Genomic DNA, 21,655 nt, shown 5'->3' with positions numbered 1-21,655 from the left:
GATTTTTACTTATGCAGAGCTGTGGGAGGTTGGCAGCTAATATACTCTTTAAAAGGTGTTGCTGAGTCTGCTTTTTCTAAAGTGATGGTTGCCTTTAGATGTCAAGTTGTCTCGGCTGAATTTGAGCCTTATTAAACTTTCTTTGAAACCATAACAGATAGTTTAAGGAGATATTTATTCTGTACTTCTTCATTGTAAGGCTGTTAGGTTTCATAGTCCATTACAGTACTTTCTTTTTAAAACAGGCATTCTATGTACTGGGAAGGTTTTCCTTATCTTGAGCTTATCTTGTTCTAGTTTTAAGTCTGTGTGAATTGAATTTCAAACTGAAATGAATGGAAATCATTCAGAAAGAACATTCTGAAATCTAAAACCTTATACTTGGGAAAATGCTGTGCAGTGATTTAAAGTGAACATGTTTTATAGTAAAACAAGGAAAAACATGCAACCGAACCTTAAAAACTGAACCCAGTGGCTGGCCTTATTTCTGTGTGCGGACATCTGTAAATGTGATCCACCAACAATCCGAGCAGTTTCTTCACAACATTTAATGCGAGTACAACACAACTTCTTAATGCAGGATCCATCATAGCTAAGGATACAAAAATTTGATGGAAACACACATTGTTGTTACACTTACTGAGACACAACGTGGCATTATTTTTTGGTAAGACAAAAAGTAAATGATAAAGCCTTTAAAAACATTGTTCTTAGGGAGTTTCTACAAAAAGAGAATTGTTTTTAATTTCAGTGTTTTTCAGTTATTACACTGGCTATTATCCTCCACCATTGTTCAGTAAATGTCATATTTAATTCCATTTACTTTACCACATATATACACTATACACACTGATTATAACTTATGTTATTAAGATAAATTTTATATTATTGCAACTGCGTTTTACTATATTGTTGTTATGTTTTTTTTTATCTGTACCAGTCTCCACTTCTGGGAGCCCACAGGAGGAGTTACACTTGGTCTCAAACACAACTATATTAAAATATGTTATAAACCATTTATTGAATATTTAAATACCATTCCATTTTCAAATGTCCATGACCAAATCCTGCATTTCTTCAGTATATGACCTATAGTACTCTATAGACCTATAGTATTGAAAAATGTATGATACACTGATGAAAAGAATTCTCATTCAATAGTAATGAAAAGGGAAAGTACATGTATAAGTCTTCAGCCAGATTGTGTTGGGGGTGTAAAATAAAATCTCCCGTTCGACCCTGAATGTATTTGTTCTGCTTTTGTAAACATTCAGCGTCACATGTTTGTCCATGTTGTTGCCATGCCAGGACTACCTGTTAGTACAACAGAGCATCTACCGAGGCCTCCCTCGATGTCTCGTTACTTGACGTTCCTTGTTATGTGAATAATTTTGTCAAAATCACTGGTAAAGATAGGTTTTGTTATTTTTATGCCGTAAACACATACGTGGGGATTTAAAGGGTTTAAATTTTCTTATATAATTTGTGAAACTGGATATTGCGCGCAGTGTAAAAAAAGACTGAGCCATGGTCAGACATGTGATACAGTCTTAAACCCATTGAAACTAATTGTTTATCAGTGATAGGAACTACAGGCACATGGCAACACGTTTTTGCACAGATTTGTTTTTTTTTTAATTAAACGCACACCAGCAATCTCTTACACTAATACTGTTCTTGATTAACTAGAGAAACTGAATATTATATTTTTAAAAAACTATTTAGTGATAAAATATTTTTAAACATTTACATCAGAGGGGCAGGTCTAAAATGTCAAATAAAGAAAGAAAAAAAACACACCTTGGTATTAAACGTGTGTGACTCAGTGTTGATATTTAGGGACACTGATAATATCATTTGAACTTTGATTAATGTCCATGTTGCAATCTCAGATTGTAGCATGTAAGAGCAACATTTTGCCTTCAGAACAACAAATTTATACTTTATGTTGAAACATGCCTGTGTGGAAAAGTGTTACAAACTAATGAGGTACATTCGTTTTTACAGAATGTAATCTATAGTGTTTGGGAGTTGTTTGTCTCAATAGGCTGTAGTAATCAAAAGTAATGAACCTATTATGAGCAGGACCTCTGAGGGCCCGGCGTGGCATTAAGAGTGTGGCACATAAAAGGTTTATTAAAGGAAATTAAGGTCCATCACTGCCACACCTGCTCCCCTATTATAAATGTATGACAGGTCAGTGCCTTCAATCACAACAGCAAACGAGAGAGAGGAGTCATGTTTCCCATTACCAGGGAAAAGTAACAGCATATCCTATGACTCACAGATTTCACTGGCCTGTGACCACTATACGCCACCATCAGCCTGGAATAATTATGTTTAATAGGTTTTATTTGGGACCCACAAGCAACAGCCAGCGAGAGTGGATGGATTTTAGCAACTATTTTTGTCTAAACACACACAGTGAGGTGCTGTCCGTACTTTAACGTCATTATTTAGTGTCATTACATTTTTACTCACCTTTGAAACTTTTTTTCCCCAAAAACATTATACGTTATGTGTTTGCATATTACTGGTGTTTTAGGAGCTCTTTGTGATGTTGTCGTGCACACAAATTGATTTTAAGGCTCACTGGCTCTGGGTGACTGACAAAAATCAACAAAAATCTATAAAGTGTTTAAGCCTTTTTTACATTTTGAATAAAAGAAATTAATGAAAAGAAATAAATACATTCAAATCTGTCATTTAGTGGCTCATACGTACATTCAATGTTTTATTTACAGATGGATTCTGAAGGTGAGGAGCAAACCCTAAAAACATGTAACAGTAGCACAGGTAAGTGCAGCGTTCAGTTTTAGTTTGCTTTTAACTACACACACGTGCATGCACACACACACACATATTCCACTTATCGCCATGGGTTAGGGGTATCAGTTCAACAATCCAACTTTATAACTGTCAATTTTATGTATTATCTTACCGGTCTGAAGAGCACTGCACTGCCATTTCATTATTCAGAGGGGAATAACTTCATTAAATTGGAACACTGGCTCAAATTAGTTAAGGAGTGTGTATATATTGTGTGATTGAAAACCTCTAGACTGGATATGTCATTATGCAAGTGTTCAGGGCCTCTGAGGCCTGCCTGCTCACATTGGAGCTATTACTACATCTGGGGAAATTCATGAAAAGTGTTATTATTGGTTGTGCTTCATGGGAGTATGGGTAGAACTTGTGAATGAGATTGACGCAGGCCTCTGGGAAAATTGATTTACCCTTTTAGATCATGTTGTCAACGCTGTCAAAGGATGAGCTACTGTTGGTCTCCCGGAGAATGAGCAGACTGAATGAAAAGCTTTTCAGATCAATGAGGGGACCACTTTTCCATCCTTATGCTGATTATACCCGATGGCATTGTAAAAGAGAATAAAATCTATGGTAAAAGGTTGGATAAAACAGTATTAGGCCGAGTGGTATCATCCCTAAAACATTATCTAGAAAACAAATATTTACACAGCCTTGTAAAATTTCATTAGCAATAGTCCAAAAGTAGTGAGTGGCCTTTGATGAAGAATATGTCGACAGATGCTGCACTACTGTAGTGGAAATGTAAACATGACTTTTTATCTGTTCTTTCTTGGCCTTTATTTCACAGGGCTGGCTGACTGCATCACTGAGACGCACAGGTACGATTTTATGATGTGAACACTTTGAATCTTCTCACTTTTTTTCATCCTTATCTTAAAATCACACATTTTAATAGTTGGACCTTTAAAACGAGCCAGCTGAAGCCTCTGTTGACCCTGCTGCGCTTTTTGTCCGTTCCCCTCTTCCCTCCAGCCCATATGGGTCCATGGCGAGGAAGAGGAGTGCTCAGGAAGGGGTGCAGGGCGCCCCCGTCAACAAGAGAAAGTCCCTGCTGATGAAGCCCCGCCACTACAGTCCCAGCGAGGCATGTGAAGAGGAGAGCGAGGACCTGGCACCGCCACAGGACAAAGAAGAGCTGAGGAACATTGACACTCCAGCAGGTAAACAGATGTCCTGTTGTTTTGTCTGTTTTGATGAACAATTGACGCTGAATTTTAAAATCCCATCTGTTGCATTCATATTTCCCTCCCTCTGCCATCAGCCAGCAGCCGCAGTCATTGTGCAGTGGAAGTGAAAGACTACACTGCTGGGTCCACATTAGTTGTGTCTCACGTCCACAAATTGAAGTTTTGACAGCTGATCTGCCATGATATTTTTGGCGTGGCTTTACCCTCTTTTGATGAGGCCAGATTTCAGACCCCTCATCTGTCCTTTTTCAATAGCCAGGCCAATCCCATTGAATCCATAGAATGAAAAACTGAATGGGGGAGTGCACCAGTTCACTTTGATTTAAATTAAACTTCCTCCATTCTGTTGTGTAGATTTTTTATTAAAGTTGCCTATTGTGAAAAACTAACGAGTTGTCAGCATTGCTTGGCTGATGTTCTCATGTTTATCTTTTTCTTTTTTTTCTTACAAAGATTTTCCTCAAACAGGAGAATTTCATCAACAACAGTTAAAAATTGTTTATTTTCACTTATGCCACTGTCCTTTTCATCAGCGAAAATGTTTTCTTTTTTCCTAATGAATCGAATTTTGTGCATTTTGGCAACAATGCTCGTGGTGTACATGTGCATTCTCGCCCACTATAATCTGCACTGATTTGGTATATTTTTAACGATGTAACTAAGCAACAAACGTAATTGTCCCTTTCAAAAGCTTTTGTTAGGCCCTCTAACACAGTCTAATACATAATTAGGCATAATGTCTACAGCTCATTATAGTACACATGTGTGTAGTTAAATGGACCAGGAGAGTAGCTCACTGAATTGTGTGGATTCATTGGAAATGGAATTTATTTGTTTCCTGGGTTCATATTACATTACAATTATCTAAGTAATTCACTGTGCATCATCAATTTTTCCTTTTGTTGTTGTGTATTCTAGATACGTTTTCTTTCTATCATCCGACGTTGATTGACTGCTGTATATTTTTCCCTTTTTGAACCTGATATTCAGTGGACTATAGCTTAAAAGCAAAACAAAATCAAGCCAGAATAAAAAAAAAAGTCTAAAGAGTGTCAAATGAGGATTGATATTGATTAACATATTCAGAACATATTTTGCTGCTATGAGATTTGGAGACTAATTTTTTTTTTGTGGAGAAACAAAAATTGGAAGAAGTGGACTGGAGGCAGTAAGAATTTTTGCAGTGGGAAGCTGGTCATATCTGCATTTTAACAAAAAGGGAGAAAAATAAGCCTCTCGTTTGGTCGAGCCACACTGCGTTCAACTCCAGCCAACTGCAGCCCTGCTGCAGAGTGCTGGTAATGGCTATTCTGGAGTACAAACTGTTCACCTGTTCCAACACACAAACCACTGGAGGGATCCAAGTTTTTTTCCTCCATCTCTTTCCTTTTTTCACTGCACTTATGTGTGTGTCTGTGTCTGTGTCTGTCTGTGTGCATACGTCTGTGTGCTTGTCTGACTGTATGCGGCTGTGTCAGGCCTGGGAGTCCATCTGGATGAAAAACAAAACCCTTGTTGCTTGCCTCATAAATGTAAATACGTGTAACTGGCTTTAATTTTCCATTCAACAGGGTTTGTCTTTAGACATCTCTTTTCAAATATTTTTCATATCAGGGAACAGATAGTAACACATTGTAATGTTGCCCGAGCACGATGCATCTGCAACCAGACGTCAAATTCCACTGCAAACACTAATGTAAAAACTCATATGTCAGAAAAAGAGTTACCTTTTTTTCATTAATGTGCGATAATTTCTGTCATGTTTTAAAGCTCTTTTGGTGAGGATTAAGTTTTTGTGGCGCTCCCATTAATAAGTGGTAGCTGTCTGATAATGCCTATATCTGTATCATCCTCAGCACTGTGTGATCTGATTCTCACAATCCATCTCTATCTATCTTCTCAACCTCTCGAATCCTACTTTTGGTTCGGTCTGTGATGTCTGGCCACTTAAGAGGATCTAGAGTCCAGCCGACTGAAAGTAGAAACCCTCGCAGTCCAAAGAGCCTTAATCGAGCATAAGTTTGACTGGTTTTGGAGGATCAAGAGAGATTTTGTTGAATCAGTCCAGATGATAGCTTTCCATTGTTAATCACTGACCATGACTTAATATTATCAGTGGTGTTAATAAAGTGTTGTTTCAGAAGCATTTTAAGGGATAACCCTAACCCTCTTTGTCTGTTCCACTGATCAGACTCTCATCGCGTAAGGCTTCACACAGTCTTGTGGCTTTCTGCACATGTGAACGGGATTTCTGGATTTGTTCTAAAAGACGGAGGGGCCAAAGGACAATGCTAATTAAATTATTGAGAGCACTCAGCAAAATATGCTGCGGAAAAGAGATTATATAAAATGAGTGCAACATTTAAGAAGAAATGCATATGTATATATATATATTAATCTGCAATAATGGCACTACTTACATCATATATGTTATCATTTCACACCCACAAGGATTTTTAAAAAAAAGCCAGAAGCTAAAACTATAGTAATTCATTCTCTCAAACAAAAATATTAAATAAGTGGAAGAACTTTTAAATAATGTATATTTTCCTGCAGAATTCTATTTTTACTCTCAAATAATGTTATGTTGTTAAAGGATATGTTGTTAACCAGGAAATGCTAGAATATTTCACCTTCACTCAAACCCACATAAATGACACACATGAATAATTTCAGCATTTCAACATTCAAAAACAAGCCTGTTTTAATTTAGTGGTTTCAATCTAATTTACACTGATACTTTGGTAATTGTTATTTAAATTAAATAAATACATTTATTTATCCTTTTCCATGTAAAGCTGCTCATAATTAGAAAAAAAAACATCTAATCAAAATGAATCTTGTATTTTGCAGCAGCTATTTTGTGTCCTGTTCACCAGGCAAGCCTCTCGTTCCTGTTGGAGCTGCTGGCTGTTGTGCCTTCAACACCTTTATCCAACAAAATTCTTGTCAGTTTTTTTGATTGAGGTGTATGGTTGGCTTCTCCTAAACCAAGTTCTGCCACACAGATAGTGGCAGCTCACACAAATTTCTCTCTTTTACCTTTGTGTTTGTGGTTTCCTCCATCTGTGTTTTCAGGAATCCTCCTCACTTTCCTTGTTCTTATCCTTAGAAACAACAATTCTGTGTTTTTTTTTAAATCAGTTTTTTTGTGCAGATGACAACATGTTGCTGCTTAGCTTCCACTTAAAAATACACATTACTAATTAAAAACTGATGTTCACTGTCCAACGCACTGTAAATCCCTCCATAATCTTGTCCTAAATCTATTTTGGGTTGTTTCTCGAATTGGAGACACAGAGGGAGAAGGAAACAATTGTGTTCTTCATCTCCAGGTTTCATGTTCAACTAGCAGAAAGAAGGGTCATATATGTTATCTACAATATACTTGAAGAATTGCTCGGAAATCTTGCAACCTTATGATTATTTCCATTGCAACATGTGTTCTTATAAATCCTCTAGATGGTTATAAAAACATGTTTTTCTGAAGATATTACTCATTGAAAAGTAATAGAAAATCTAAAACCTTGAAAGGATTTGGAGAAGATTACCAAGGACATACAATCAATTCTCATGCTGTGTGTGACTGAAGGGTCACAAAAGAACATATCTGTTCTTAAAACACTTAAAAACACAGTGAATAATAAGTGTTTTCTTGTTGTTTTAGATGGAAACTTAAATGCAGTCAATGGAGTGGCTAACAGAAATGGCGGCTATGATGCAGCAGCAAAGTCCAGCGATTCACTGGGATGGTCAGAAGTTACATCTGACGGCTCTCCACAGTGTGAGCCAGACATGTCTGAACCCCTGATGGATGAAGATGAGGAGGAGCTCCTTAATAACGAAGAAGAAGACCAAAGTCAAGACAGGATGAGCAGTACATCATCACCACAGAGTCCATACAGAGACATGAGGGAAGCTGAGTGGGAGCCTTTATCTCTGTCTGCCAAGGTGAACGGCTCAGGCTGCAGTCCCTCCAGAGCCTCTGAAGACCTTTCGGGCAGGAACGGCCACATTAAAGAAGAACCTCACTCAGAACTAGGTAGTTCAGTGGGTAGAGGGAGTATTTTTCAGGCTGAGGCTTTAAGATACAGGCCGCCCGCTGTGGAGGAGGACAGCGACGGGGAGACGGAGGTGGAGAGGCCACCTCGGCTGGACGGCTGGGCGCTGGGCCTCCATGAGAGAGGCCTTGAAATGAGTCGAGGGAGGGTGAACCTCAGCCTGTTGGAGCAGGCCATAGCTCTTCAGACAGAGCAAAGACAGGTCCTGCACCATGCCTACAGGGAAATGGACCGGTTCCTCATGGAGCAGATGACCAATGAGAGGAGGCACCATAGGATGATGGACATGGACAGCAGACTCAACTATCATGGAGGAAAAGGTAACAATAAAGAGTAAAAGACCTGTGTAGTGAAATGAAGTTGATCTGAAGATAAAAACAGACATGGGAACAAACCTTTTTCACAATTGTACCTTCATCCAGCATAAATCTGATCGACCACTTGTGATTTGGATGATTGGGTGCCCAAAAAAACATTAAAAGGAATAAAAGAAGCATACGCATGGAGGGTGGGGGGAATCAGAGGGAGGAAATCCTCTTAAATACTAAAAACATTTTGGCAACAAGTGAAGTAATAAATAAACAGACTAAAATAAAGAAGAACAAAATTTTCTGATGGAATTGCTACTACTCAGAATATTGGATTTTGATAGGAATCAACTGGATATTTAACCATGACCATAAGTCTTAAATCCTCCTAAAGTACCTCTCATGTTTCCCTCTGATTCTTCAAATGACTGTGGCTAAATGTGTAATCCTAGATGTAATCTTTCGATGGATGGGCATTAAGAAGTGAATGCTCTGTGTTGAACTGCAGCCTTAACTAAAATGACAGATTAATAGATGCATTTTGTGAAAAAAGTATCTGGCTTTGCATGATATTTCAATCTGTATATCTACACAAGACAAGTACATTAAATGTATGTTTCATTTATTTCAACATTTCTTGATAGAGCACATGCAAAGACAACAGCTTCATTGTGCTTAGGCATCAGCACAGTGGTTACATTATATTTTTTTTAATTGTGAAATCTTATTTTACTGTGTCTACAGATTCTCCACGTACAGATAAAAAGGATGTAAAGTGTCCAACCCCTGGCTGCGATGGTACTGGTCATGTGACTGGCCTGTACCCACATCACAGGAGTTTGTCTGGGTGTCCTCATAAAGTCCGAGTTCCTCCTGAGAGTAAGTTGCCCGAGCAGTTCTGTGTATACATACAGTACAATGGATGATTTATACTCATAGAAACTGCCAGTTTTCGGATTTACAATCAACCACAGTAATTGAAATCCTCTTAGCATGGGCCCAAAGACAAGAAAGACCTGCTTATATGTTTGGTTCAATTCAAAGATGTGCGTGAAACTTTTCAAATAAACTTAAAGGATTTTCTCTCTCTCTCTTTCACGTAATGTGTTGTAATGTGTGAATATTGAATTCTTCTTTTTTTTTTCCACATTGGCGATTGTTAAGTCATTTCAATATAACTCAACAAACATTCAACATTAAACAGTAATGTTACAAAAGGAACAGAAAAAGTAATTAACTTTTTCAAAAAAGCGCGTGCTCTTAGACTGGAGGCAGTATTTGCAAATCAAAGGGCTAGCTAACGCAGTATTCAAAAATAAATAGACAACTCCAACAAACTAATTGCAGAATATGTACAGAAAAGAAGTTTCTAAGGATACAGAGCGGACCTTTAACGACGCATTTGTTTTGAAGAATATAATCAGCTGTCTTGTTACGCTCCTCTTTGCACTAAGCTATTTACATTTCAGCCACATTACAGCATTCCTCACAATGAGAAAGCCTTTTGCTTTTTTCTCCTGTTTCTGTCTGTAGGATCTTTGCTCTGTAGGCTCTAATGCACCAACCAGTTACATAAATCATCGTTTAATGTCTGAAAATGTATTTGTTTTATTTCCAAAATGCTCAGTACATATATATGCATTTACCATCTTATAATCTTTCAGCTTCATTATGTCTCACATGTCGAATTATGCTGGACATGTTTCTCTTACCAAGCTTATCTCCTCTCTCCGTTCACATCCCCTCAGTCCTGGCCATGCATGAGAACGTCCTCAAGTGCCCTACACCCGGGTGCACAGGAAGAGGCCATGTCAACAGCAACCGTAGCACCCACCGGAGGTACATCCACAGGAGAAAGCCATTAGAAAATCTGTACCCTGTTCATAGATGAGTTACAGTATTAGGCTAATGTGTTTGATTTCCTCCCCAACCAGTCTCTCAGGCTGCCCCATCGCTGCTGCAGTGAAAGTCTCCAAACCTCAGGATGAGAGCCTGAAATGCAGACAAACACCTGACCGCTCACCGAGGTATAATGCCAGATAACGCTAGGGATTTTCGCTGCTCTCAACGTGGTCACATGTGCAGAGAAATAATTACAACAAGCACCCAGAAAAATCACATTCAGCTCTGTAGTGGACTGAAGTTGTAAAAGCCTTACTGAGGTTATGCAAAAAAGTGATAAACACTATTATTGTTAAAGAGAGTGTGGGATATTTTTATTCACTGATCCCTGCAGAACACACAGTCTATTTTCAGCTTTCCAAGCAGACATAAGCAATGGTTGCTGGTCCTGTGAGCTCCTCTCTATTAGAGATGATAAAAGAGCAGAACTCTTTGTTCCCTGTGGATATATCATGGGCAGGATGCCCACTGCTACTATATTAATTAGTCTGGCAACCTGGCTGTGGATCTACAACACACATCAGATCCCAGACTCTATGTGTACAGAAGCACTGGCATCCCTGAATGGTTTAAAACAATGTCTATACTTAACTGCTTAATATGAACTTATGAACAGGCGTCTTATTTCATAAGTTTTACACAATAAAATAAAATATTTTTTTTGTTTTCAATCTGTCTCCTTGTAGAGCCCTCGGCCTGATAAAAAAGTTTGAGATGAACCAGCTGAACTACAGGCTCTCTCATCCAGTAGCCGCCTTGCAAACCAGCCTCACAAAAGACATGGACAAGTACAGCAGAATCCGCTTTGATTATGCCAGCTTTGATGCACAGGTCTTCGGCAAACAACCTCTGATGGGAACCAACCAGGACCAGGAAATGTCACATTTCCCTGATTGTAAGCTTCAGATATTTAGCCAAAAGAAAATTATGTTACTTGTAAATTAACATGTTATGGAAGAAGAATAACTATGGCAAAGTATTTTTTTTGCCTTGGGGTTTAAATATGTAGATGTTGTTTCAGCCACAAAATTAATGATAATTTATTTTGAAATGTTTATCAGTTTGTTTTTGCTTGATGATTGTCTTTATTTTCTTGAATCAGTGGCAAATATCAACTTACAACTTGCTTTCTTATTAAGTTTGGGTGGAACACCTGGTGTTTTAGTAACTAAATTATTGGCTAATTATTTGTTTTTTAGCACCTCAGCAGTATCCTGGCTTCCTTGGTGCTCCAGGTGGCCGCCTGCCCACCTCTGGTCAGCACAGCCCGCCGAGTCAATTCAAAAAAGAAGATGGTCTCCAAGCGGCAGCAGCGACCGCCGCCATCCTTAACCTCTCCACTCGCTACCGGAAGAACATGGAGGCTGTTGCCGGCCGGCCCTTGGCAACCTCCACAAAGGTAATCAAATTAGACCACTTGGAAAGGTATTTAATGTGGTCATTTTAAAGGAACTCTGATTTGTGTATAAAAAGGGAAGACATCAAAAGACAGAATTTGGCAAAGGGAGCTTGGTGCTCTGGTGGCAGAAAAACAAGGAGGTTTCCACTCTATAAAGCTTTAATGTACACAAATGAAAATTTGTGTAATCACATCAAAAGAAGAAAGACAATCAGCCTTCCTTCCCAGTTACAAATACTTGTCTATTTTTTATAAAACATGTGGTATTGTATTTAGTTTCGACATCAGCTGGCATGTAAAAACCCTGAACTGTTGTCTGAAAATGCATCTTGCCCACTGCAGATGGCAGAGGATATTTTGCTTAGTTATATGATCCAGCATAGGCTGTGTGTCTACACCAGATAGTCTTTAAAAGCATTTTAACGGATTAAGCCAATCAGCTAAAGGAGTTAACATCTGAAAAGTTTAATTCACACAAAATCCAAACTCCTCTTGGAAACGTGTGCGGATCCAAAATCTCTTCAGCTGTCTTTCTCTCCAGCCCGGCATTGTGTTCAACTTTTTCCAAACTCATTTCATGATTAATATTGATCACATTCTGTGGGTTACATACGTGCACACTGTACTGTAGATGATTCAAGGTTTCCACACCTACACAGCACAGATCCTTGTCTCCCAGCTTGTTGAGCTGAGAATGTGGCCCTGTACCAGGTACCAGCCCACTGAATGAATAAAACAGTGTTAGCAAGTTAATCATCTGTTCTCATTTACAGCTTAGTTGTCTTGGAGAGACGTACAAAATAAAGAACAGCTTTCAAGTCTGAAAAAAAAAGGGGCCATATTTAGAGTGTTATATGCTGTCGGATGCTTTAACTTATCTGCATATGTATATTACAAGATGAAATATCACAGAAAAAAAGCACCAAAAAGCTGGCCTTTAAGGCGTGAAAGCAAGCTGATTTTACTTATTTAACAGTACAAGGGGGCTAAATTACATCATTAATACATCAATAACAGAAAAAAGAAAATCTTTTTTTTTACTGTTTAAGTTTTAGATAAAAACAAAATAAAGGTAGATCACAAAAAGTCTTATACGCATCCTATAGTTTCACACTGGTGTTATTTTGATTCGGTACACACATCAACAAATGGCTGGATAATTAAAGTGGACAGCCACATCCAATGTTCATGAAAATTATCCCCTTTAATTAATTTGAAAGGCTCCCCTTTGTTACAAAAAATAATGATGTATAGGGTTTAATGAAACATATGCGTTGAATAATTGGTTCCATTTATGGAAAAGGATTTCAGCATTTAATGAGGTAAAACTTTTAATACCATAAAACAGCCATAAGTCATCATGCCATTGCGTTTCAGCGCAAAAACGACAAACACATCTGTCAGCGGGGAAACTTATGCCATATTAAGCTTTTTAATTTTTGCTATAATAATGATGACCTAAAACCAGCAACCCCCACCACCCCCACCCCCTCCCCATCCCACCCCTCTCCCCAGCTGCCATCTTGGTTGTGTGTCCTAGAAAACAGATGACGCAGCTGTCACTGAAAAACTACACACCAGTGATTATTTTTTTTTGTGTTCAGCAGAATTAACGCTGGCTTAGTTTGGTACTTTGTCTGGTGTGAGATAACCACTGTATGTATTATTTAAATACACTGTTTGTTTGCTCTGAACTCTTCTCTAAAATAATTTCTCATGTTTACAGTGAAATGTTGTTGGGTTCCAGTTTACCATATCGCTTCTGTCATATTAATGAGACACAGAACTGTTTTATTTACATTCTTTTTCGAGTAATTAGAAAATAGCTTCTATTTTTATCCTCTGATTCATTTGTTTTCAAATGTTAGCACGTACTGCAATGATATCAGAGCCACACTTTATTTATTGTACTCTTCTGTAGCACGTTACATGTTGTACTGGTTTGAAGGATTAAACTTTTTGCCTTTAGGACATGCTTATAGAAGTGGATGAAAATGGCACCTTGGACTTAAGCATGAAAAAATGTAAGGAAAACGCAAAAGCCCACATGAAGGCCCCTTTAGACGAATCGCTGTCTCCTCCTGAGTCCACTGTGGCCAAAGGCGGGAGTGTGCTCATCAGCCCCGCCTTCTACCAGCCGCTGTGTGAGAGAGACAGCTGGGAGAGCCCCATCCCTGTCAACTTCAGCAAAGCACACACTTTACAGGACAAAGAGGTAAAGAAAAAAAAACACACACACACACATACAACTGTCACTTTAAATTTAATTTAAAAATATAGATTTTAATTAAGCACACGTGAAATGTAAGTGGTAGAGGATGAGAATTTGAAGGTCTCTGGAACACAGTGCAGTCTCTGAGGTGTTATCTTGTCACCAAAGAATACGAAATTTCAGGATTTTATACAGATATGTGCAAAAAGAGCAGTGCAAACAAAACACTGAGATAAAGCAGCACAATAAGAGAATAATAGTAAAAGACTAAGAGACAAGATTCATAGACTTCCTGGTCAGCAGGGCCAGAGTCAAGAGGTTAGAAATACTGATGACATGAGTTGTCTTCCAATGCCCCACCTCTTTGAAATTCTCTAAAATGTTTAGATCATTTGGATTTTTCATGTTCTAATTATACAGTTTGCTATATATTTACACTATACATTTATTATTACCTTAGCTTATTTCTATTTTCTGAATAATTGCTTTCAAAACTATTATTGAAACTACTATTGAAACTTAAAAGGGAATTTATAAGAATTTACTGACCTGCAATAAAGTGTTACCTTTTTATTTCCCAACAAATAAAGTCTAAATGCTGTTTCAAAGCCCTCTCCACACTGACAAGAATTAAAATATGGTGGAGAAATACTGAATCTTCTGTCATTTATTTACTTCATTGACCCAAAAGGTAGTCAAATTTAGTGCAGAAATAGTTAATGTGTCAAATTTTGTCTAAAAATACTTGAATTGGCCTGCAAAAGTTTAGTAACTGTTGACTGTAAAATAAATTTACAAAATTACAAAATAAAATATATGGTGACATTTTCTAAGAGAAAGCAGCAGTTCCAGTCAGATCTGTGAAACTATAAAATGTATTAAATACATTAAAACTGAGGACTGTAGTGCTAATCTAGTCCCCACATACCACTCTTGCCCAGGGGCCTGAATGAAGCTTAATCTGGGCTTTAAAGGTTTTCTTTTCTTTATTTCACAGGTGGTATTCATTTGTAGTTGATATCAGGAGTTATCACATTTGACCTGCTTTTAAATCATACACATCTGGTGACTGCACAGTCTTGTCTGTGAAAAACAAGAAAGACGGAAATCCATACATCGTGGCTATGCATCATAAATACTATGTGGATTAAGTATGACTTTAAATGGATGTATGGTTTACTACAGTATAAGTATCCTTAAGCATAATCTCTTTGCCTTGCACTCTAACCCCCAGGGCTTGTGTTTTAAGAGTATTATGCAGGGCTTTTCATTAATTATTCACTTTTGGGTCATTGCAGATTGTGTTTAGATTTGATATTTTGGACAGTTAAGGTCATGTTTTTATCTTTTCTTTCTCTGCAGGAGGATTATGATCAGGTCTCCTTGGAGGACCAGCACTATCAAGGAGACAGCAGCATGATAAGCCCCAAAACCAAGCTGCTATTACGAGATTCAAAGAAAGAGCTTTTGAGGTACGTTACGTTAAAGACTGCAGCATCTCGAGGCATCTTTATTCAGTCAGCTGTGCATAATGTAAGCTTCCCTTTAAGTTGGCAGATGGTCAGTATTTATAAAAAAAAAAGTGTAACTCCAAACTGCACCTTTGTTTAAATAAGACAGTTTGATATAAGTGAGTCAAAACACAGGAAATGAAACTCAGTGTGTTACATATGATTGTAACTGGTATGTCTGCAGGTTCATGTGGAGAAGAAATGTATCTATTTGAAAGTGAGTTTTCTCCCTGTATGTCCTGTACAAGCTTACAACTCTTGACTCTTGTAGTTAGAGTGCATGCTCTGCTGGGTCTCCTCTTGAGAATTACACCTCGAGAAAAGTAGGATCCTCTAGTTTCCGCAGCACAGCTCCCCCTCCGACTTCCTCAGTGGCATTCAGAGACATTGTTAAACTGATTGTTGGGCAATAAAATAATAATTTTCTACTAAACTTCCCGCTGTACTAACTCTTTTTTCTTCTTTAATGCCCATGAAAAGGTTCTCAGTGTCAAAGAAAGCTTCAGTTCAAGCTTTTCAAAGTCTGTGGGAAGTAGAGTAATCTGTGTATTAAACGCTTTGTGCTCTCCTGCAGCTGTCCGACCCCAGGCTGTGACGGCAGTGGCCACGTGACGGGGAATTATGCATCACATCGGAGGTACTGTAATTAATTACACTCTCATTAGCATCAGCTAGCAGATATATGGACAAGGCAAACTGTGCTGATTGTTTAATTATGTTGATTTTTACTGTTGAAAACTTGTCACATAGCTTGTATAGTTTGATTTTATATCATCTCTTTTTTTCACATTGATGACAGGAAAAAGCTTTTTTTTTCATGAGGGAGGAAGTGGAATTGTGTTTTCAAATAATTTTGAATAAATATGCATTGAGACATTGTATGAAGATTATTTAATTCAGCTGTGATCAAAGAGTGCTTTAAAATGACTGTTAGCTCTTTATCCTCTCTAGTGTGTCTGGATGTCCCCTGGCTGACAAAACACTCAAATCACTGATGGCAGCCAACTCTCAGGAACTAAAGTATGTGTTTGGAAAACTGTTATTGTTGCTAAAGGATTTATCACATTAAACTAGGCAGCTTGTTTTTGCCTCAGTTTAGGTCAGCTTAGGTCAATGTTTCCCTTCCTTTCCTTTCCTTTCCTTTCCTTTCTACTACACATTAGGCACAATTTCTATATACTCCACATGAAGTTGTTTGCTATTTGTACTACCGCTCTGCATATTAGCATGAAGCCACTGCTCTGCTCGCAGTCTTTTGCTGTAAAAAGCACCTGGTCTCTGTGTCTCTCAACCTGCAGGTGCCCAACACCTGGTTGTGATGGATCTGGACATGTGACTGGGAACTATGCTTCGCACAGAAGGTAGCAGAGAAAAATCATCGCAACTGAGCATGAAATACATTTGTCAGATGCATGACATTCAAACAGATGGTGAAAGTCTCGCTGTATACTGCAAACATGCTGCACTTTTTGAGTTCTTGTTCTCACTGATTTTGTTGGCTGCCTTTTCATCTATCTATGCATTTATTTATTATTTTACTGTCCAAGTTGAACGCAATTTTAAAGCTGTCTGTTTGATGTTCTGCTTTACAAATCGGTGCAGTTTTAGTACAACTTTACAACAGGCTGCTATGTGCTAATACACAACTATACAAAAACTAGTTTTTTATCAATTCATTAATTTGGATTTTATTAAATGTGCAACAAAACCCCTTTAAGACTGAAACTGAACAACAGAAGAAAAAAAATAGCAAAACAAACAATTTATTACTGTTTTATGTGTTGTTTTAAAATCCAAATTAAGTCGCATTTCAAGTCTGTTTTACACATCAGTGTACATTTTGTACAACTTTACAACAAAAGAACAGGCCGAGATGTACTAATCATTAAACCTTTTATTTGTTTAGATGTATAAATTTAGATTTGCGTAAATGTGTGGTTGAAATTCCTTAATCCTCATAGCCGCCTGTATGATTTTAGCTTTTGTTTTAACTCTTGAATAGATTCCCTTCATGTTAACCCATACTGTCTCCAAACATTTCTAGCTTGTCAGGATGTCCACGTGCCAGAAAGGGAGGTTTGAAGCTCACACCAAACAAGGATGACAAAGATGAGCAAGAGCTTAAGTAAGAGTTTGTTTTTGTTTTTTTTTTCTTTTTCTCATCCCGTGCTGTCGTGTTTTTTGTTTCAAAAATAAAATGAGAAAACATTGTAAAAATGCGTCATGCTTTTGTGCCCGGGGCTTTATACCTGGAGGCCATTAAGTTAAACAAAGAAAATAATACTTCTCTTGTCATAACATTAGTGAATTATTTTCTAAGGATTAGCCATGTGTTTTTGTGGGATTTTTTTTTCAGGGTTTTGTATTTTTCCTATTTTCTGAATGGAATATATGGCTTATTGCTCCACCCTGAGTGCTTTCTTTGTAATTATAGTACACTAAGAAAATGTTGAATTGCCTGCTCCGATGGCATCGCACTCATTTGAAGCTTAATCATTGTTGTCTGTGAAAGTGTTATTGGAAAAAAACATAATGTAATTGATTTGCAGTTTAAATCCAAAGTCAGATATACGAGCCCTTGTTTACTTATACATCTGGACACTGATTTTTTCTTTTTAATTACTAATGCAAGGGCATGAGCTTAGGAATTAGACTGGAATAGATCTCATACACATTAAGAGAGAAAGGGAGAGACAGGGGGAGGGTAGCAAATGTCCCTAGATTATTGTAAATAGTGGGCCATATGGCATGCCTCCATTGTCCTGGTGCCTTGCATCAAGCTACCTACCTGTGGTAGATGTAAGTAATGGGACTGATGTTGTTTTGTCCTCTAAGTGCTGCTGTGCTGTCGAGCAACAAAATGCTGAAACAGGCTTTTTGCAGCAGCACTCTACAGCATGTGTGCCATTTGTATCATCTCAGGTGACCTTTCACCTTTATCAATAAGGGAAAGGGTTAGCCACCTCCAAATTACATTCTTTCGCATGAGGGGGTACATGACAATTATCTGTAATTCATGTCACTCCATTACTGACCTGCAGAAAACAGGCCTGATAATACAACTCACAAACTCTTAATGATATTCAGCGTGAGTTGTGCTTATGTTTTTCCAGCACAAATATCAGTCACCTCGAAATGTATTCACCGAACAGAACGTTCGCTCTAACTCAAGTTTTAGTGGATTAGTAACTTATAGTTAATGCGATTATTTGAGTCCATTTCTAGTTTTGGCGACTTCATTTTTAATCAGCATTTGGCTGGATTAATCAACTTAATGGTTAACAAATCTTCCGGTCTAGTTATTGAAAGAGAGATTTTTTCAATAATCTCAGAGAATGATTTAGTTTCAATATTTTTTAAACATTTCTTTTTTTTTTTTTTTTGCAGTCTGACAATGAAGTGCTTATTTTCTGTGCAGTTAAAAGGTCTCTGTTTTTTCCGTAACAATGAAATGCAAATTGCTGTTTGAATCAGTAGTTTGTGCGGGTTTTACAACGTGTACAACTGTTTGTTTGTTTCTCTGGTAGGTGTCCAGTTATTGGATGTGATGGACAGGGCCATATATCGGGAAAATACACGTCCCACCGCAGTGCAGGCAGTTGTCCACTTGCTGCCAAAAGACAGAAGGAGTCGTCCATCAATGGGCTGCCCTTTGCCTGGAAGGCCAATAAACAGGAACTGCCCCATTGTCCCTTGCCTGGCTGCAATGGCCTTGGACATGCCAATAATGTGTTTGCCACTCACAGAAGGTGAGGTCGCCTGTCCTCCATTTTATCTCTAAACAATACTGCTGGTCGACATGTTGCATTCTTACTGTACAATGGCACCTTTTTACTCCCATTCACACTCGCTATTGATGCTAAAGTTTGGTGATATTCTTGCACCTAAAACTGTCATTTATGACCTGCTGAACTAGCTTGTCGGGTTGCCCACTGAACGCGCAGAGCATCAAGAAAAAGCACTCAGAAGAAGAAATGATGACTATCAAACTGAAAGCCAGCAGTGGTAAGCTACACTGACATGCTGTGTGGTACGAAAATACTCAAGTATTTTGTAGTCGCACGTATCTTGGCATAAAATTAAAAAAAAATCAAATCAATGTTTGTATTGTGAACATGATAAATTAGATTATCTGTTTGAACTCAGGTGTTGAAAACAAAGAAGACATTCAACATTTGGATCATGAGATAAAAGAACTGAATGAATCCAACATGAAGATAGAAGCAGACATGATGCAACTTCAAACCCAGGTAAGTATTTACTCTCACAAGTTTGTTTTAAGGACAGCACCTTGAAATTTTTGCTCTCTTAATTTGACGAGTTTCTTTTTTTGTGCTTTTTTCTTTCTTTTTTTTTTGTACTCGAAAGCAGATCTCGTCTATGGAATGTAACCTGAAGACAATTGAAGAGGAGAACAAGATGATCGAACAGCACAACGACAGCCTTCTGAAGGAGCTCGCTTGCCTTAGCCAAGCTCTCATTAACAGTCTAACAGACATTCAGCTGCCTCAAATGGTACAGTAAGCCTTGACCACAGACTCCACTACAACTCATTATATCTAACTTGTCCTGGAAGAAATCTCATTTTCTATAAATTGTCATTTCTGCTGTGCTGTTTTCACTAATAGTTAAACATGTTTTTGTTGCAGGGACCCATCAGTGAGCATAATTTTGAAGCCTATGTGAACACATTAACTGATATGTACAACAACTCGGAGCATGAATACTCTCCAGAGTGCAAGGCCCTCTTGGATAATATCAAACAGGCTATTAAGGGCATCCATGTTTAAGCTGTAGAGCTACCAAGAGGTTTCTTTGACTTGGGATAATGGCACTAGATAGCTCTATTTTACTGAAGAGTGCTGGCTTGGCTGCATGTATAAGACAAGGCTTTGGGAAATGTGTTTGGCATTTCCAGGTAAATACACTGCACTGAGAAAATTACCAGCCGGATTTGTAATGCTTTTACTGTTTCTGCATTCACTTGATATGTTTATCCTGGTGAGATTTTTACCCCTCTTGCACTTAATTATTTTGTATGGTTTGCTTGATTTTAATCTGTATGTGTTCATGTCATTCTTATATTATCGCTATTTATTATTATATTTGTTCATCAGTGTATTTATTTCCTTGATTTTTATTTATTTCTTGAATTGTAAATGCTTAATATCTGAGAAATCTGTTTGACTTTCTGCACATTGTAAATTACATAGAAGCACATTCCAATTTCATGGCATACTTTCGCCATCTAGTGTTGAAAAACCTATATTATTAGACCATAAGTTGGATCTCCCTTCAAAGTAAAAATCTACCAAAATAACTAAGCATCAATATTTTTAAGCATTGCTTTTGCTTTCTTTATTGGAATCTGAATGTATGGTAAGACATAGTGAACAGTGAGATAAAAAAAAATGCAATGCAACTGTACTGTACCTTTTTCTTCTCAACCAATAACAGTTGAATGCAACCAGGAGGTGACACTGAGCAAGAATGCAACATCACTCGGTGAACTGAATGTCAAATTTTGCTTTGCATAGCGTGCCAGAAGAAGAGTGCAACAAAAATCAAAAATCCACTTTGTCGAGATGTCTTTCTTTATATAGATATTAAACTGCCTTCTGTGCACACACTTTGGAGTGTGCATATAGTATGTGCCTAAATGTATATGAATCCATAAAAATATACGAGTACTATGTTTTGTGGTAGGACAGTATTATGTGGATGGTGTCTAATTTATTATACAGTACAATTATTTTCATAGGAGGAAACGTTCCTGATGACTGTTGAAATACCGTTGTTTCAGTAGCTGTAATCTCAGAGTCAGGTTTTGAAATATCATGACTGAGATTGAAAAGTCTGGTGTTTATTTTAACTTTTGCTAGCATGGAGAGGGGGGAAAAGAACGGAGGGAATTAAAAAATAACAAAACAAAACAACAAAAAAATCTACTCCTGTTTTATCTTAAACTGCTTACAAGCCTTAACATTTCAACCAGTCTTTCAGTTTGAATATTCTTGTAACGCTTGGGGCAGATTTGAATAGTAGCTATTTCAAAAACCGAGCTGACTACCACTACAACTCGCATTTCAGTTTCAATCATTAAATGCCAAAAAAAAAAGGAAAAAAAAAGAAAAAGATAAAAAAAAAGAAAAGAAATGAAAACATAGACAAATGATAGTTGTTGGCTAATCAGTTGTTTGTTTGCATCAATTGCACTTTTGTATTTCGATTACTTTGTATTTTTAG

The 21,655-nt window shown here is 37.6% G+C and overlaps 1 protein-coding gene across 1 annotated transcript in view; it reads left to right on the top strand.

Annotated features, from left to right (window-relative positions):
* The window catches only part of st18 (ST18 C2H2C-type zinc finger transcription factor), a 40,922-nt gene extending 19,708 nt beyond the window's left edge, over window positions 1–21,214 (top strand). The window contains exons 4-23 of the mRNA XM_041055295.1: window positions 2,745–2,796; window positions 3,617–3,647; window positions 3,802–3,989; window positions 7,684–8,397; window positions 9,130–9,264; window positions 10,134–10,224; window positions 10,320–10,412; window positions 10,974–11,182; window positions 11,487–11,686; window positions 13,656–13,901; window positions 15,261–15,370; window positions 15,984–16,046; window positions 16,361–16,429; window positions 16,708–16,770; window positions 17,454–17,534; window positions 18,937–19,158; window positions 19,326–19,414; window positions 19,556–19,659; window positions 19,778–19,924; window positions 20,059–21,214. Of these exons, the coding sequence (XP_040911229.1) occupies window positions 2,745–2,796; window positions 3,617–3,647; window positions 3,802–3,989; window positions 7,684–8,397; window positions 9,130–9,264; window positions 10,134–10,224; window positions 10,320–10,412; window positions 10,974–11,182; window positions 11,487–11,686; window positions 13,656–13,901; window positions 15,261–15,370; window positions 15,984–16,046; window positions 16,361–16,429; window positions 16,708–16,770; window positions 17,454–17,534; window positions 18,937–19,158; window positions 19,326–19,414; window positions 19,556–19,659; window positions 19,778–19,924; window positions 20,059–20,199 (3,048 nt within the window). The 3' untranslated portion in view covers window positions 20,200–21,214. The remainder of the gene's footprint in view (window positions 1–2,744; window positions 2,797–3,616; window positions 3,648–3,801; window positions 3,990–7,683; window positions 8,398–9,129; window positions 9,265–10,133; window positions 10,225–10,319; window positions 10,413–10,973; window positions 11,183–11,486; window positions 11,687–13,655; window positions 13,902–15,260; window positions 15,371–15,983; window positions 16,047–16,360; window positions 16,430–16,707; window positions 16,771–17,453; window positions 17,535–18,936; window positions 19,159–19,325; window positions 19,415–19,555; window positions 19,660–19,777; window positions 19,925–20,058) is intronic.
* The last annotated feature ends 441 nt before the right edge of the window (window positions 21,215–21,655 follow it).

This window comes from Toxotes jaculatrix, chromosome 14 (assembly GCF_017976425.1).
Source record: "Toxotes jaculatrix isolate fToxJac2 chromosome 14, fToxJac2.pri, whole genome shotgun sequence".
NCBI classification, from domain to species: Eukaryota; Metazoa; Chordata; class Actinopteri; family Toxotidae; genus Toxotes; species Toxotes jaculatrix.
This window is presented reverse-complemented; position numbering and strand designations above follow the sequence as displayed.